The sequence below is a fragment of the Rhododendron vialii genome, chromosome 5a (genome assembly GCF_030253575.1).
Source record: "Rhododendron vialii isolate Sample 1 chromosome 5a, ASM3025357v1".
NCBI lineage: Eukaryota > Viridiplantae > Streptophyta > Magnoliopsida > Ericales > Ericaceae > Rhododendron > Rhododendron vialii.
Genome location: NC_080561.1, coordinates 3,637,153 through 3,654,202, shown reverse-complemented (window position 1 = coordinate 3,654,202; position 17,050 = coordinate 3,637,153). Strand labels below are relative to the sequence as shown.

The 17,050-nt window shown below is 36.6% G+C and overlaps 2 protein-coding genes across 3 annotated transcripts; both read right to left on the bottom strand.

Annotated features, from left to right (window-relative positions):
- Positions 1-3,359: 3,359 nt before the first annotated feature.
- Positions 3,360-5,984, bottom strand: LOC131325807 (probable phospholipase A2 homolog 1). Its single transcript, XM_058358260.1, has 4 exons — positions 5,608-5,984; positions 5,476-5,515; positions 5,237-5,356; positions 3,360-3,748 (listed from the first exon to the last, which is right to left on the bottom strand). The coding sequence occupies exons 1-4, from the start codon at positions 5,725-5,727 to the stop codon at positions 3,570-3,572; spliced, it is 459 nt and encodes a 152-aa protein (XP_058214243.1). The 5' UTR covers positions 5,728-5,984; the 3' UTR covers positions 3,360-3,569.
- A 929-nt stretch (positions 5,985-6,913) lies between these two features.
- Positions 6,914-11,603, bottom strand: LOC131325806 (uncharacterized). Of its 2 annotated transcripts, none has more exons than XM_058358259.1 (3): positions 11,441-11,603; positions 9,035-9,251; positions 6,914-7,389 (listed from the first exon to the last, which is right to left on the bottom strand). In XM_058358259.1, the coding sequence occupies exons 2-3, from the start codon at positions 9,214-9,216 to the stop codon at positions 7,203-7,205; spliced, it is 369 nt and encodes a 122-aa protein (XP_058214242.1). In that variant the 5' UTR covers positions 9,217-9,251; positions 11,441-11,603; the 3' UTR covers positions 6,914-7,202. The 2 variants fall into 2 exon arrangements, with proteins under 2 accessions (XP_058214242.1, XP_058214241.1); XM_058358258.1 differs by having other exon boundaries at positions 9,035-9,234; positions 11,441-11,602.
- Between the last annotated feature and the right edge of the window lie 5,447 nt (positions 11,604-17,050).

Sequence of the window (17,050 nt, the reverse complement as noted above, 5' to 3'; positions counted from 1 at the left end):
TCCAAAACCATGAATAATTACTCACGGGGAAGTTGGTTTTGTCTATGGTGGAAAGTGAGAGATTGTCGTGGGCCTCAAGGCATTATTATCTTTCCTTATTCAGGCAGGTGAATAGAACCATCTATTCTTAATTATTTTACCAATAAAAAAGGAAAGAAAATCAAATTGTTATGATTACAACATGACATCTTACATGAATCAAACAGTCAATTGGTAGCAATGCCCCATTCAAAATTTTCAAACATTTTGTTTTGTGTGTTTCAAACTTACGCTTAGTACTATAGATTTTAATCTTTGACTCTCTTTTTTTAATGTTTTTCGTATTGAAAAGTCATCCATTTCCACCATTTCGCCTTTAATGGTGTTTATTATAGAAAATATGTTTGTTATTCTATGATAGCGTAACTGTTTACAGATTTTGTTACATCACTTGTTATAGTCTTGGAGTCTTATTAATAGATTTTGTTACATTACTTTTTTGTGTGTTTCAAACTTATAAGCAGAGTACTATACGTTGTAATCCGCGACTCTTTTTTGTTTTTGTTATTGAAAAGTCACGTCTTTTCACCGTCTCGTCTTTAACGGCGTTTAATTTTTATATTATAGACAAAATATGTTTTTTATTCTATGATAGGGTTAGTTGTTCACGGATTTTGTTACATCATTTTTTACGGTCTCGGAATCTTATTTCTACAACACATTTAATTTCATCGGTTCAAGTTCAATCCCTGGTTGGTTTGGTTCAAGCGGCAGTTTCTTGAGCTTTCCAACGACGACGATGAAGACGTCAGAAAACAAATTCGGTGGCGATCCTACGGTTGGAGTAAGAGATGTTGGCGATCCTCCCTCCACTCACCTCCATAAGTGGAGTATTAGGTCTGACATCAGCGCTGAGCGGCTTTTCATGTTTTCTGTTTTCATTTGTTATTTTGTTGTACTTTTTTTTTTTTCCATATAACTGCATTAATCTTGCTAAAGTACAAAAAGTCCAATCCCTCACTCAAACTTTTCTGAGTTGTGATGTGCACATATACGCAATGCATAGTCTTTTGTCGACCATTGGCATAGAATTTTGGTTCCACTTCTGAGATGAATTTACAACTTCTGCAGAGGAAAAAATAAAATAAAAAATTCCACGAGCCTAGCACTATACATGTGGGATGGGGAATCAAACTTTTCTAAAGGTTAATTCTTGACTGGAAAAAAATAAATAAATAAATCATTTACACAGCCGGGGTAAAATCTCATTTTTTCACCCCCGTCTATTATGGGCTTCACCAAGTGTCTATTGTTGTGATTTGAACTGTTCATATTTTAAGACCTACAATATAGTATTACCATGTAAAAAATCAGCTTGATCGGAAGTCGATTGATATATCAAAATTTGAATTTGGTTTATAAAATATACGATCTGATTTCTATTAATAATAGTAAAGATAGACTATCTATTTTACAAAGAAAAATTTAATTTTTGATACTCCTATCGATATCCGATCAGGTTTATTTTTTGGATGGATACACTATTATGTGGGGTTTACAAGATGAACGATTCAGATCAACAATAAACACACTGTAAGACCAAAAAAGATGATAGTGGAAAAGTGGAATTTTCCACAACTGGCGGGGAAAGAATTTTAATCTCAAAAAAAAAATGCTTCCACTGGTCTAACATCAACAAGTCACTCTATCATTCAGCTGTTTCACTCCTTTCGTGCTTCAGGACCATTGTTCCACCTCTCGTCTGATTATACCGAACATTTTTTTTTCTCGGCTTTATGATCATTCGGGGGGTTCGGGACACGGTGAGGGGGGCCAGAAACAGATTTATTCGACAGATCAATTGAACTTAGCAAGTTTGTCTTGCTTGCCATCGTCCCTGTTGCCCCCTCGTGCAGTCCGGCAGGAAAGAAAGTGGGTAGCCAGTGACGAGATCCACACGTGAGATGCTTGGAACTACACAAGTTGCTACGGGGAGAATGTCAAGAGGATAGATGTTCCACTCTTGTCTTGGACGGCTGCAGGTCACTAAATCAACATCGACAGACCGGGCCGCTGAGGTAATGAAAAGGCCGAAGGACACAGAAAAAATGTGTAAATTCAACCTCCACATATGCTAATTTAACACTCTATTGTGATCAAGGATGGGAAGGGGGGTTTAGTGGCGGCAACCGCCACGACAAGAATTTTAGAAAATGTAATTATTATATGTAAAAAAAAAAAAAATTATGCCCAACTTATATAGTCTTGCCACCACAAGATTTTTTTTAGTACATTTCGCCACTATTAGGGTAAAATTCTGATTCCGTCCTTGATTGTGATTTGTGAGAGGGTGGAGTACTGCTTCAAGAGGGCACTTGAATAATCTCTCTTCCAAGCCCCTCACTTTGTATGGAACATGGGAATAGTGGGAAAAAAAAGAGTCATGTCAACTTATAATAGGTGATTAGCTATAATTGAATAATTGCTTCAAGAAGCACTGAATAATCTATCCTCAATTACTCCACTTTGTATGGAACATGGGAATAGTTTAAAAAAAAAAAAAGAAAGTCAAGTCAGACTTTAGGTGATTAGTTATAATTGAGAAATTGATCATCACTTGATGTGAACTTGAGGAACTCTTATAGTGATATCTGACCTCAATCCTGCCTTAGTCACATAAATCTTCAAAGTGTCTTGTGCTCCCACACTCAATCCTTGCAAGGCGCTCGTGCCCTCAATCCTCGCTCTTGCAGATTTTAATAGTTCGGGACATGTTTCAAAAACGCTTTCTAACACACAAGCAAGCGAATTATGTGACTCAAATCCTGCCTTTGTCAAGCACTCGGGACAATTTCTTGCATAAACTCTTTGTTTCTTCCCCGAAAAAAATGCAAAAAAGTAATCCTAAATCACAAAATCCCCATATTGCATGATATTGCTCTCCACATTGCCATTCCTTTGCAACCAACCAACATCATTGCATTCCCATACTTCTTCTCAAAGCCATTCAAGCCACATTGTTCAATATACTTCTTTCTTTTTTGGTACTTCGGAATGTATTCAATATACTTCTAACGACCCGTGAGACCGAACATCTCAGACCTTTATTTTTTAAAATTCTCTATTGTTTTCCTTCCGTTATGAATAGCATTCAATATACTTCTAACGACCCGTGAGACCGAACATCTCAGGCCTTTATTTTTTTAAATTCTCTATTGTTTTCCTTCCGTTATGAATAGCCAACGCAGATCTTTAAACCACTTTTTTCCCACCCCATCCTCCTAGAAAATGGCATCCGTAAATGAGATCCATATAATAAGATGCTTTTCACCGTCCAAATATGAACAGTCAGGAAATGAACAGCTATTTCAGAAAAGGAGTAACATGAAGACCAATTTAAATCATTATATTTGCAGAAGAAATGCATTGCCAGCACAATAAGGTTGGCAAAAAAAAAAAGAACCTTCGCAAGTTAATGAGTTGCAGAATCAGCAAAAATACGGGGTGTTCCACACACCTTCATGAATATTCCCGTTGAATCGAGAAAAGAATAAGGGATCCACTCTATAGAAGGCATTTACTTTACCCTGTCAGAGTTCAAGCTTTGAGCCACCAAACTGACTCAGCAAGATTGCCATATCCATGCCTTGGACCATTGTTGGCACAGCTGTGTCATACGGACAGTCTCTAGAGAAGCCAACCTTTCCAGATTTTTGTACTTTCTTTATGCAGCGCTTGAACTTCTCATGGCACTTCACATTTATCATACCTGAAAAATTAACATAGGTTAAAAATGCACAAACTGATTGATAACCCAAAAAAAATTTAAAAAAAACCACAGAATCATTTCACCATCACAAGAATCTACAAACTGAGAAGATGACAATGAGGGGCAGGAGGGTAGAAACACTAGAATTTTTTGTTCAGCTCTGACCCAAGGTGCCATAGCCCTGGCTTATCATGCAATGTAGAATATCATGGTTACACATCAGCAGTCACTAGATGCATTACAATACATATATGCATCAACTCATAACTGGTTTCCAATTTCCAACTTTTGTACCGTTCATCATTTCTAACAATTGTTTTTCATTCATTTTCAATTGTTTCATCATACTGGACAGGTATCTAAAATCTATCGATGGATCGAATGACATGTTTGTCAACATAACAGGTCAATTTTCCATTTCTAGTCCAACTGAAGGCAGAAAATTGGATTGCTAAATATTCCCATCTCTCATTCTAGTACACAAACGGAAACCCACTTCTTCAGCATTATACCACCTGGAACTTTTAACACAACAAGCAAATGAGGAAACAAAAGAACACCAAGCATCCATCAAACAGACAGCTGTCGGTACTCGGTACTGTATTAAATTAGTCAAACTACAACAACTATATTTCATCAAGTTCACCAACTTCCAAGAAGCAAATAACCAACCTACTTCAAGTTTATGATTCAAGGAACTAATGGCCAACCTATGTTTAGCTTCAAATTCACTTGGACCATAAAACGTGTTAAACCAACTCTATTAGAACTTTTGATTTCACCCAGAAAGAAGAAAGCTCAAACACAGAGCAAAAGTTTCCCGATTTAAAATTAACCAGAGTCTGATATCTCGCAACAAATAGATACTCAAACATATACCATAGTTATATACCAACATTCATGTCAACATCAATTCATGCATCTACACTGTCATGGAATGTGGCGTCAGATCATACTATTCAGCTAGCTACACGTCAGTACACACCTATGTATTGTACATGAACACATACCTTGGTATAACTTCATTCTGTTTCGGTTTTTTCGTGATACTATAACAAAATTTACTACTTTGTCCCCTTTAAAATCTTCAGAATTTTACTTTAACCACTTCAAAGTGAGATTTTTTTGTACCACATTCCTTCCAAACTCTAAATAACTTTACCTTTGCCCCCCATCTTTGATAAATCGCTATGTCCGCCACTGTAGGTATATACATAAGAGACTAAGACAATACATATAGATGAATACAATGTAGCATATCGCGTAATCTTGTTCATCATTGTTTAGCAGCTATGAACCTCATAAATCCGGTGAGCTTGTGTGCTGTGCTTGTAAATCATTTTATTTTCTGCATTCGTATCCCCAAGATCAGTGTTTGAGTTCGGCATATAGGAAACCTATATTTCTTAAGCGCATTCCAACTATATAGACTTCAATTCAATCAAGTGATACGCAACTATTTGAAATTCACCCCCCGGAGAGTAGTACCATTTTTTTCGACACAATCGTCGTGAATCTTGCAGCAAGCGTCGAGGTCATCGCAAGGCTTCTCCCCGGGACATCCACTCCACCCCACGCCGCAATACTTCCCGTACCTAATTCCAACAGCTAATCCAAATCCCAAAAAAAAAAAAAAAGAAGTCAACACATTGATAATATAGATATAAACAAACCACATACAGAAAAACAGGAGAACTAATAGAAGAATTGAAATTAGAGATCCTTACAATTGCAGTTCTCTGCTACGCAGGTTTTGCTGCATCTGACCTGCCATTGGAAACAACAAAAATAACTAAATCAGAGGAATGTCTAGAGAGAGAGAAAGAGAGGAACTTGAGATCGAAATTTGTGAGTGGAACCTGAGAATCGTTGGAGGAATGGGCGATGGGGACGAGGCAGAGGAAGAGTACGACGGCGCCGGCGATTGAAGCTAGTGCGGCGAGACGTGCCCCGCGGAGAACGCACGTGCCGCACGGCATTCTCTCTCCTTCGACGATGAGAGAGACAGAGAGAGAGGCCTTCTTTGAAACTTCCGCGACTCCGACAAGTAAAGAAGCGTGAACTCGAACGTATTCAATTCTATATTCACCAGAACAGTTGGAAAACGCGTCAAAATTCGGAAACACTAACCTCTCAGGTCGAGCCTGCGTGGTTGCATCGATGTTGAATTTATGCCCTCCAGAATTCGGATATTGTCGTGTAGGGGTGCAAAGCTCGGCTCGTCTACTAAATGAGCCAAGCCCAGTTTATTTACTAAACATGCTTATTTAAACAAGCCGAGCCAATAAAACCAAGCCTAACTCTCTCGAGATATTCGCGATCAGCGAACAGCTCGGTTCGTTTGCAGCCTTGTTAACGTCAGGCTTGTCATTCAAGCAAACCAATTTAATGCGATCTTGTTTTTGAAATTAATTTTGACGCTATTGGGATTTTGTTAACATGAATTTACAAAAATATCATTGAAAGTGTGAAAATATTCACATTGAACAAAACAATACTGCCTTGTTTTCAATTTTCAAAAAACAAAAAACACCACCACCACAATTATAAATTATAAATACACCTGAAAGACAAAAAAAATGAAGTAGAGAATTAGGAACACGAGATTCTCTTTACACCTGACCGACTGCTTTTTTTCCCGAAGAAGCTTTTCTTGGCGGAATCATCTTGGCGTAGTTCGTTAAGTGTCTTTCATTTTGATCTTCTGAAAATATTGTTCCGTTTTAGATGATGCGGATGTGATTTGATTTTCTGAAAATATTGTTCCGTTTAAGATGATGCGGAGGTTTATGCGTCACATAACGCGTATCACATAAGTAGTACAGTTCATAGCGCGTCTCTTTGATTATTGGCAGGCAATAATACGAAATACCCCTAAAGTCTTTCACGACTCTGATTATGAGTTTTTCACGGTCCCAGAATCTAGAATCACAATCAAGAATTTAGAATCAACCAAAATAATCTAGCACGAAACACCCCCAAAAGGATAATTTTTAAGTAAATACCTCATCTAGAATCACTTTGAATGCAACGCAGAATGCATGACAAGTCCAAGGATTCATTCAGGCGAAGAAAACCTTCCCACCTCTTTCGATCTATCAACCTCAGATAATCAATTAACTGGTGATATACGGCGGTGAAGGGAGAACAGGAATAACACCAGTATAAACTTGGAGCATCACAAGTTGCAGAAGCTTCAACAAGAATAACGAAAAAACTATGAAGTTTACCCATCAGTCACTTTCACACGGGCGGGAGAAATTACCGAACATGAGGATTATTAAAAGCGATCCGGCCTCAGACTATTAATTCCTCAGCATCAAAATTTTGAAAACACGAAGAAAAAGAAAAAACAAAATCTAGCATGTAGAGTGCCAGCGACTTAAATCACTGTAATGTTGACAGAACTCTCTCAAACATCAATATCCGAAACACATTTTCCAACTGGTCGTTCTCATGGGTAGTATCCTGTAATTGTAAAGCCCCTTCCAACAATCTCACCTCCACAAAACCATGCAAAGCACTCGAGTCCAAAGAGAGCGGCAATTCCAACATCCTCGACCTTCAGTTCATTCCTGTTCTTCAACAAATGCTTGACGTGATCAAGTTCCTTCCAGAATGACTCGTAACGACCAGGAATACTGCAGGGAGCAGTCATGTTAGGAATATGAAGCGATCAAACAAATCAGTCGTCTAACTAGGACAACTTAAGGCAAAGAAAAAAACTAAAAAAAAAACACTTCATTAACTGTGTATTTGTATTTAATTCCTAAATTTATCAGTGTCAAGGTCCATTAAAGGATATAGCTGAGGGCACACTCCAAAAACAAAGACCCGAGTCAAGTCTTCATAAATTACTGAACAAGAAGAGTTTATGGGAACCAAAGACATGAACCACTAGTATTTGAGTTTTAGGAAATCAATTTAATTCAACAACCATGTATTACTTCTTCGTTAGTCCTAACATGACAATAGCACTCCAACTTTCGCAGCCGATATGATACCGATCATTTCAGCAGTAATCTGCAATCCTTGATTATGAATGACGAGTCTTGTAACCTCAAAGAAAAAGTTCAAAACTAATAGTAGTAACCCTGAATCAAATCACCGAATCTACCAATAAAAATAACACATTCACTTTCTTAGACTCAAATCAACTCAACAAACTGTTAATCAACTGAAAAACTTTCTTGAGGTGTTTGCTTTCACAGATTTAAAAGGAAACATAATGAATGGATCTACGAAATGACAGTTACTCATCATTCAGTGTTCTAAATGGCGGCCGCCTAGGCGCTTGGAGGTGCCCTGCCGCCACGCCAATATCCCTTGGTATTTGATTTGTCGCCCAGGGAGGTTTGGCGGTGTTTGGCGGCCTTGGCGGTCTCAGCAGCGTCATCGGCGTCTTTGGAGGCCTTTGGCGGCCTAAAATGTATAGTATTAAACTAATGGAGATCAAGTTTTGGAAGGGTATAGAGGAGAAGAGTTAAAGGAAGGAGATGAACTTTGAACTTGGCATTAAGGATCTCCGATCTCGTTTATTTCTACTTATTGTCTTATTCAACTTATTTGCTAGTTGCTACTACTTAATTTCATTTGGGTTTGTACATTAAACTTTGCATTATGGTTATGTAGAACTTTGAACTTGCATTATGGATACATAGAATATAGTTTGATTGGATAATGGTTTGTTAAAAAAAAAAAAAACACTGAATTGCTTGGCGCCGCCTAGGCGGCTTGGCGCTTGGGGGTGGGTCTCCGCCCTACTAGCGCCAAGCGTTATTTAGAACATTGCCCATTAATAATGAAGTCTTATGCCTCATGAATTGCAAACCAATTCTAAAGCATCAGTCGTGGTTTTATCGCCACTTTATAATCCTTCAAAATCCAACCTCCCAATTAATTACTAGTAATGCAGTGCTTCTAAAGTAGCACCTGTTTACATTACCATGAACAAAGTAGAGAAAAATGTAATTCGTAGTTTAAGTACTACAGTTGAGTGCCGCAATGAAGAACAATATATGGAAATTAATTATTCACCAATAAATAGAATATACTAGTAACAACTAAAGTAATGGGCTATCAAACAATAATGCAGGTACTCATGCACGGCATATCAAAAGATAATACCAGAAGCATGCCCACATTTCTTCACTTGTCTTGCAATCTCAATACTATTGAGGTCTCTGAAAACCCAAATACCCTCTAACTATCACGCACAGCCAAAACATAAAGACTAAGTAGAAGATAAAACTCAAGCGCCAAGTGTAAAGGTAGAGGCAAATTAACCTAGCAAGACGAGTGTAGAACAACTGCTTGGACAAGAGGTTGCATTTCTCCAGAGTGGGTGGCTCCTGAATGTACTGCTTGTTCTCCTCCAACAACTGCTTGTAGTATCCAGTTCCATGCTTTGCCACCAGTTTCTGAACTTGACATGCCGTGGATTGCAATTGTTTCAATTTGGACGCCATAACTGACTCAAGTTACACCTACAATGCATCAAAGTCTAAGTGCAGCAATTTACTTGGCTACCAGAAGACATAATAAACCATGTATTACTTGTAGTATCATTTAAAGCGAAATACTGTTGTCGCCAAGAATGGTGAAAATGAAGATCTGAGGTACCAAAGTACAGAGAGAACCTGATGTTTAAAAAAAAAAAAAAAATACGTAAAGAGAGCCCAATAAGGATAAAAGATTGACACCCATAAATATCATCAAACCCCAACAAGTGGCTGTCTGTAACGGCACAACCTAGTGTAAGAAGTGCTTATTTAAAAGAAAATTTCAGAAAGGTTACTAGAATATCTGTCTAACACATTTTCAAGTTGTTTTTCGCCCACAAGCATATTCCGAACCAACAAAAAAAAAAAAGGTCACGACAAACACCTACTAAAGTTACTTCAAAAAATGATTTCAGATAGTCTCTCGAAACAAATTTCTTTGCATTTAAGCAAGAATTGCAAATACCACTGTTGGGAAAGGCTACGTTGAGGCTCGCATCAAGCCTACCATATCAAAAAACACATTGAGACCTCTGAGTTATGCCTTACCCTCCAAAATCTTAAGCCTTGTTCATGAGGCGTTAGCACAAGGAGAGACTTTTGCGCATCTTAATGCATTTCATGTGTGCCGTCTACCTTTTAGGAACAATAGGATCTACAGAACTTTACATATCCACCCTCTCCCTCACCTTTTTAATCATTGCTTCAAGTCAGAGAGTACCTATTTGGTATGTCATTTTTTCCCTAAACAAAATGTGCACTTGTAGTAACAAATGTATTTCTGTTTAATGCTTTACGTTTACCTTAGATGTGGGGTTGTCCACATTTTTCGTCACATGCTAGGTGTGTGTCATTTTAATGTTTCGAGTTAGCCAATGGAGGGTTCGGGTTCCTTTTATGTTCCGATATATACTCAAGTAACTCAACTACTATCTTTTTTTTGGAGGAACAATGGATTGAAAGATAGGAAAAAAAAAACAAAAAAAACTGCAGCTTCTGGTTTTTCCCCCCCTTCTCCTTCTCTCCTTTCTCTCTCTCAGTCTGTTCTTCAATGTTGCTGCTCTCTGCTGCCTTTCAGCTCCCAAACCTGCTGTTCCTCCAAACAGGCATACTGGCTTCTTTTTCTTCCTGCGTTTGGTGCTTCCCCTTCTTCTCTTCGTTTCTATTTTGGTTCTTTACCCCTCCTCCTGACTCTGTTTCTGCTACTGCTGTTGCTGTTTGCAACTGCTACATTTATGCCCTTCCATAATGCTTGGTGTTCTATTGGTTAGTGTAGATTTTGCGAACATGCACTGAACTAGTCTTTTGTAATCGCACCGTGGCACTTTTAAGTTCAGTAAATTGGTTTAGAACGCAATGTTGCAAATCTAGTTGCTGTAGATGGTTATTTTTTACCTGGTTTGAAATGCCATAATTGCTCAATTTAAGAGTGTTTTCAATAGTATTTAGAAAGTTCTCCATTTTGGTCAACGCACTTCACGTTTTCTAAACCTAGGGCTGCATTAAGTGTTCTCAATCTCCCTTATTCATGCTTTTTGACTACTTTTGCCATTTACTAGACTCAAAATTACAGTTCCAAATGCTTGCGCCTCAATACCAAAACCATGCCTCATAACGGCTAACATGCCTTGCATTGCGTTTTCACCTTGAAAACTTTGGCAAATACTGCCCTTGGACGAGCTGCCACTAAAACGCCAAACAAACAGCACCTGAGCTAAACATGTTACCGTAAAACATAACTACTTCCCGAATAACATCTTTCACAGGTTCATAACCCCTAAGACCCTACTATTCTCTTCCATTAACAAAATCCCTTTATCTATTTTTGCTAAAACCCTGACAATTACGAGAGTCAAAAAGTACGAGCATCAAAAAATTGAAACCCAACTGCTGACAGACCAACACTACAAAAATAAGCACAAAATCCATAATCCATCAGAAATAAGCACAAACCCAGGCGAATCACACAGAGATCATACACCCATGTTCAGAAGTAAACACACACCCAGGTACATACATACATACAATATACGTGTATATATATCCATATGTAGTTTTTGCAAAGAGATGAGCTAAAACGAATGACACGAGATCTGAGAGTGATTCGTCCAAAAACTAACTCGGAAAATTCAACTCAAAAAAAAAGTGAAGGTATGGAAAACCAGACTGGAAATTGAATTTCAACTTTTACCAGTTTAATTTGCGAAGGGAAAAACGACGAGGGTTGTATTTCGTCTACGCTGTTCGCGCCGCTTGGCTTTTCTCGTTTGTGATTGATTTCTGAGATTTTATCGAGAGAGAGAGAGAGCGAGCGAGAAGGGATTGAGATTGTTCTTCTTGCTCTCTACGATAGCTCGGTTTTTTGACCTGGGGCAATTTCGGTATTTACCGAACGGAGGGAGCTTCTAAATGCACGCCAGTTTCGTCTAAATACACCCAGTGCCTGCCCCGACATTTGAGTTGCTTAAGCCCGACCTTCCGTTGATTGTCCACTAGTGTTAAATATAAGGAAAAAAAAACATACAAGCAAAAAACGAAAAACAAAAAACAAAAACATGATTATATTGTCCGTTTAGCTTGAATTACATCACCTGAGTAGAGTCTTTTATGATTAACAAGATCCTATCCAAAGAAAATAATTTCTCCTTGCATTTTTTGAAGCAAATTCTTCAATTATTAGATCATGATACTTTAACTTATCCAAGTACTTAATTTCAATTGATATCATAGCCAATCTACTTAATCTCTTCTGTGACATGATAGTCAAAAGATAAGTTTTTATTAACTTCAACTTCGAAAAAGTCCTCTCAGCTGAAGCAACTATGATCGGAATAGTCAACAAAATCTGATAAGCAACCCAAACTATTTGAAAACCGCCATCTTTCTAATAAGACTTTATAAAATCAAGGATTTTGATCGATTTTATGAATTTATTATGCTTCACTTTAATCCACTACCACTTATTATACTAATTTTTTATGCTCCACTACTACCACCAACTATACTAATTTATTATGCTCCGCTAACCAAATAAAGAAAATAAGAAGTTCACTTACCGAGAAAGAGAAACAAAAAGTCAGGTCTTGAAAGACTAGAGAGTAGAGAGAGAACCTTGGGCTTGAATCTGCTATTAAGTCTTGATCAAAACAAAGAAAACAGCTTCGCACAATCCAACGTTGGCGTTCGGCATTATTCTTAACTTCTTCAAAGAATCAGAGTAAGGGTTTACACCAGGTAAATTTGGGGGCAAATCAGAGTAAAGGTTTTGCACAATCCCCTTCCTTCTCGTTTTGGCTATGGCGTCCCTTTTTTTTTTTTCCTTACCTGATAGCCCTCCTAATTTTCTCTCTTAATAATTTGTCCTCCTAAAAATTTTTTTATATGTTATTTACTCTAAGTATAGAAAACCACTCTTTGCCCTCCTAATTTTCTCAAGTATCATAAATTTTTAAAGTGGATGAAAATCATGCATATTTACTTCTTTTTTTTAAAATTTGTACATGATGCCCCTAAATATATTTTTTGCTGGATTTTTTTTTTTGTATACATACAAATATATATATTTTTTGGTTGCCCCTTGCCGGGAGTTGCCCGAGCCGGCCGATTTGTGAGGCTTACCCCCTGGCCGGCCCTGAATACACCCGAATTCCACTAACCTAAAAGGACTTTTTGAATGTTTTGTTCTTATTACGTATAAAAAATGAGTGTGTGGGTATAAAAAAAAAAGAAGATTTAGTGGTAGGTCCACTATAGACATTTCATAAGCCAACAAGTTCACCTAATAATTTTGTAAAATCACAAGTCCACACAACCTAAACCCTAGGGTACCCTGTAAAAGTGCCTAAAACCCTAAATTCTACTCCCTCCGTCCGGATTTAATAGTCTTTTTTTGAAATTCATGTAATTTTTCAATCGATTATATCTTCCAATTTATAATGTTTTACATGATTTCGAAAATATTGTATTATAGAACTAATCGAGATCTATCAAACAAGATCCATATTCGATATGAAATTCATTATGAATTCAAAGATATTACATGTTTTTTAGCCAGTTAAAATAGAATTTGGGACAATTAAATCTGGACAAAGAGATTATGAAAGTCTCTAAACCACTATAATCGGAAAGTGTGAAAGTGCCACCTAAAATTGTATAAAAGTGTCTAAACCCTAGAGTGTCCTACGCTAGGATACCCTAGGCTAGGGTAATCTACTCTACCTTAGGGTATCATATCTTATAATAAAAAAGTGTACCCTAAAATTTTATGAAAGCACCCAAATCCTAAAGTACCCTACCCTATCCTGCTCTAAAATACCTTAAAATGGACTTGAAACCTTACAAAATTAATAGGTTGACTTGTAAGCTCATGAAATTCACATAATGAATCTAATACTAATTTTCTAATAAAAATGGAGTGCGGATATCAATTCCCAAAAAAAAATTTGCGTTCATTAGTTTTTCAGCCAAACTTTTGTGAATTATTGAATCGTCTCGGCGAAAGAAATTGAAATTTTTATTATACTTTTATCCAATTTTTTTTACCAAATATCCACTTTTTAGCAAAAAAAAAAAATCAAAAAAAATTGACTTTATAAGCTTAAAATTGGATAATTCCAATAATATTTGGGTAAAAATAAATTTTTTACTTTTCTTGATTTCTCTTTTCAAAATGAATCAATAATCCATAAAAATTTGGCACAAAATTAATGAGCGCAAATTTTGTTAATAAGGAAAAAATCTCCAAAAAGTATTACTCCCTCCATCCCAATTTAGGCTTCATTCTTTTAGCCTTAACTTAAAACTTAAACTTAATTTAAGAATTTTGTTCTTATTTGAATTTTTTTCACATTTGTTAGTTTTGCGTAAAATTTTTGTGGGTTATTGATTCGTCTCGACGAGACGAATGAGAAAAGTAAAAAAATTTCACTTTTACCCAAGTATTTTGAGAAATAATCACTTTTTAGCGCAAAATTGCGCTAAAAAGTGATTATTTCTCAAAATACTTGAGTAAAAGAAAAGAAATTTTACTTTTTCGAATAGCCGACAAAAGTTTGGCGCAAAATTTACAAATGCCATAAAAATTCAAATAAGGACAAAATTATTAAATTAAGTTTAAGTTAAGGTTAAAAGAATGGAGCCTTAATTGTTATTTTTGGGAATTCGTGCAACTTTTTAATTGATTATATCTTGTAATTTATAATATTTTATGTGATTTCAAAAATATTGTATTATAGAACTAATCGAGATTTATCAAATAAAATCTATATTCAATATGAAATTTATTATGAATTTAAAGATACAACTCATTTTTTTAATCGATTAAAATAGAATGAAGGACAATAAATTGGGACGGAGGGTGTAGTTAAGCCGAACTTTGGGAAAGTGACGGCCCAGGACTTCTTTTTTTTTGGGGGTAAATCCCAGGACTTATTTTGATAATTAATACATGTCAAGGACATGCTAAGAACATTTGTTAATACTGAAAATGTCATTGACGTATACTATTAATTATCAAAACACGTCATTGGCCGTCATTTTCCCAACTGGTAATAAGATGGGAGTCATGGACGGCCCAGCGTGGAGTTCAGGCCCAACTCCTGTGGCCCATGTCCGCTATAACCTTGTTGGGTTGTACTGCAACAATAGGTCAAAACCCAGTTTGCTCTCTCGCTCACTCTCTCGCTCTCTAAATTCTTGCTACGGTTATTGTTTTCAGTATTATTTATTTTAGTAATTTTTTTTTACTTTTGTTGTAATTTTTAGAATTAATCATTCATTTCAACAAAATAAATAAAAAAAAGTATAATAATATAGACCGGAGATGAAAAAAATTAATATAAGGTGACACTAAAAACTAGAAAAGACAATTGTTTGGATATATATATATATTGTATGTTTTGAATTCTTTTTGAAATCTTATGGCATGTTCAATTGATCTTTAGGCGCAAGCATTTGGAACTGTAATTTTGAGTCTAGTAAATACCAAAAATTAGTCAAAAATCATGAATAAGGGAGACTAATTTTTAGCGTCATCTAATTTTGATTCTAGTAAATACTAGGGCTGTTATGAACCCGACCGAACCGAAAAAGACCGACTGATCGGTTCGGTCTCTAGTCGGTCCAAGGGCATTTTTTTGGTGGTTAGGGGTGGACCAAACCGAACAGAACCTAGGTCGGTTCGGTCTCGGTTTTCTAAAAATATATACGACTGAACCGACCCGACCCGAATGCGGGCCGAACCGATGTAGGACCGAACCGACCGAACCATCCATATATATATATCGTTTTAATCTTCTGGCTCTTACTGTTTTGAATTGTTAACTTCAAACAAAATTTTGAATTGTTAACTTCTGGCTCTTAGTGTTTTTTTTTTTTTTGGAATTTCATTGCTTGATTTATTTACGTTTTTGCAAAATTTTTCAATCGATTACTCTCTCTGTTCTAAATTCCTTTAACTCCTCCAAGTTATATACACTAGTGTAGAAGATATTTCCAATCAATTCAAAAAAAAAAAAAGGTGGAAGAGTACTTGTAAAAGTTGTAATTGTTTGAGCATGTCTGTTGTATATTATTTTCTTCTCAATTGGTGTTTGAAAAAAAGGAAGAAGGTACAATGGCCCAAATATGGGTGAAAAAATAGCCCAAACATGGGTGATTGACTTAAGGTTGAAAGTGGCCTAAATATGGGTGAAAAAATGGCCCAAGTATGGCCCGTAGTCTATTGTTAGTTTTAAAAAATGGACCAAATGGCCCAACTAAGGCCCATTTTGGGCGGACCGAACTCCCCGAAATCCCTAACTAGATCGAAATCACCCCGAACTGAACCGAACCAAAATTAATACCGGTGGAGATCGGTCCCTGAATTATATACCTCGAACCCGATCGGGGTCCAGCAAATCCACCCCAAAACGAACCGACTGAACAACACCCCTAGACTAAATACTACCCAAACTTACATGCCATAACATGCTTCCTCAGAGATCATGGAGAGCGCCGAGGTCGAAGAAATGGTGGAGTTTGTATGTATTATTAATTACATGGCTCGCCTTTTATCAAGGGAATTGATTTTGCCACTCCCCTTCTCTCACAAATAAATCATTTATATAGACACAAAGGAGAGTGACATTAACAAAAATGAAAGTGGCAAAATTACTCCCCTTTATCAAACTCTTTTATAACCTTGCATCCACGTTCAACTCTGCACTTAAATAACTCTTTATAACGCTGGATTTACACCAAAACTTTATCGATTAATTTGGGTTGTAATAGTTTAATTCATGTACTAAACTCAGTCTTTTTTAATTTGAAATGTTTGAATTTATTCTAAATTTTATGAAATTCTTTAATTGACGAACCAAATTTTAGGCACGTTAATTACTTGAGAACTTATTTTCGTTGTTTTCTCTTTTTGGAGAACATATTTAACTTTTTATATTCATCTCAACGGGAGAGATAAGAAAATGAAAAAAAGAAGCAATAATAAACTTGTACAAAGTTGAAGGAGATCAAAAAAATCCACTCTAGCAGTATGCACCAGCTTGTAGTTTTGTCAACAGATCACCCTACACATCTTGAATCACTGACCGGCGTAGGGGCGCGCGGTCAAGAATGATCGTCACCCCTATGTTCGACAAACTTTGATAGTTATAAGTTGCTCGGTTTTTCTTTAATCCAAGAAAATCCTACTCCATATTATCTTAAAGAAAAGGGGAATGGGTGGAGAGTTTGAACCTTCATAGTGCTCATTACCCGCTCAATCAACTGAGATGGGAGACAACTTCCTACGAGATGCTCGTTTAAA

What these genes read in the sequence shown, in the direction of transcription:
- LOC131325807 (XM_058358260.1), bottom strand. Translation starts at nt 5,727, where the DNA reads ATGCCGTGCGGCACGTGCGTTCTCCGCGGGGCACGTCTCGCCGCACTA. An exon ending in CGTAGCAGAGAACTGCAATT is followed by an intron (nt 5,357 to 5,475) that starts GTAAGGATCTCT and finishes GATTTGGATTAG; the next exon opens with CTGTTGGAATTAGGTACGGG. An exon ending in CGATTGTGTCGAAAAAAATG is followed by an intron (nt 3,749 to 5,236) that starts GTACTACTCTCC and finishes TTAATTTTTCAG; the next exon opens with GTATGATAAATGTGAAGTGC.
- LOC131325806 (XM_058358259.1), bottom strand. Translation starts at nt 9,216, where the DNA reads ATGGCGTCCAAATTGAAACAATTGCAATCCACGGCATGTCAAGTTCAG. An exon ending in TTCTACACTCGTCTTGCTAG is followed by an intron (nt 7,390 to 9,034) that starts GTTAATTTGCCT and finishes TGCTCCCTGCAG; the next exon opens with TATTCCTGGTCGTTACGAGT.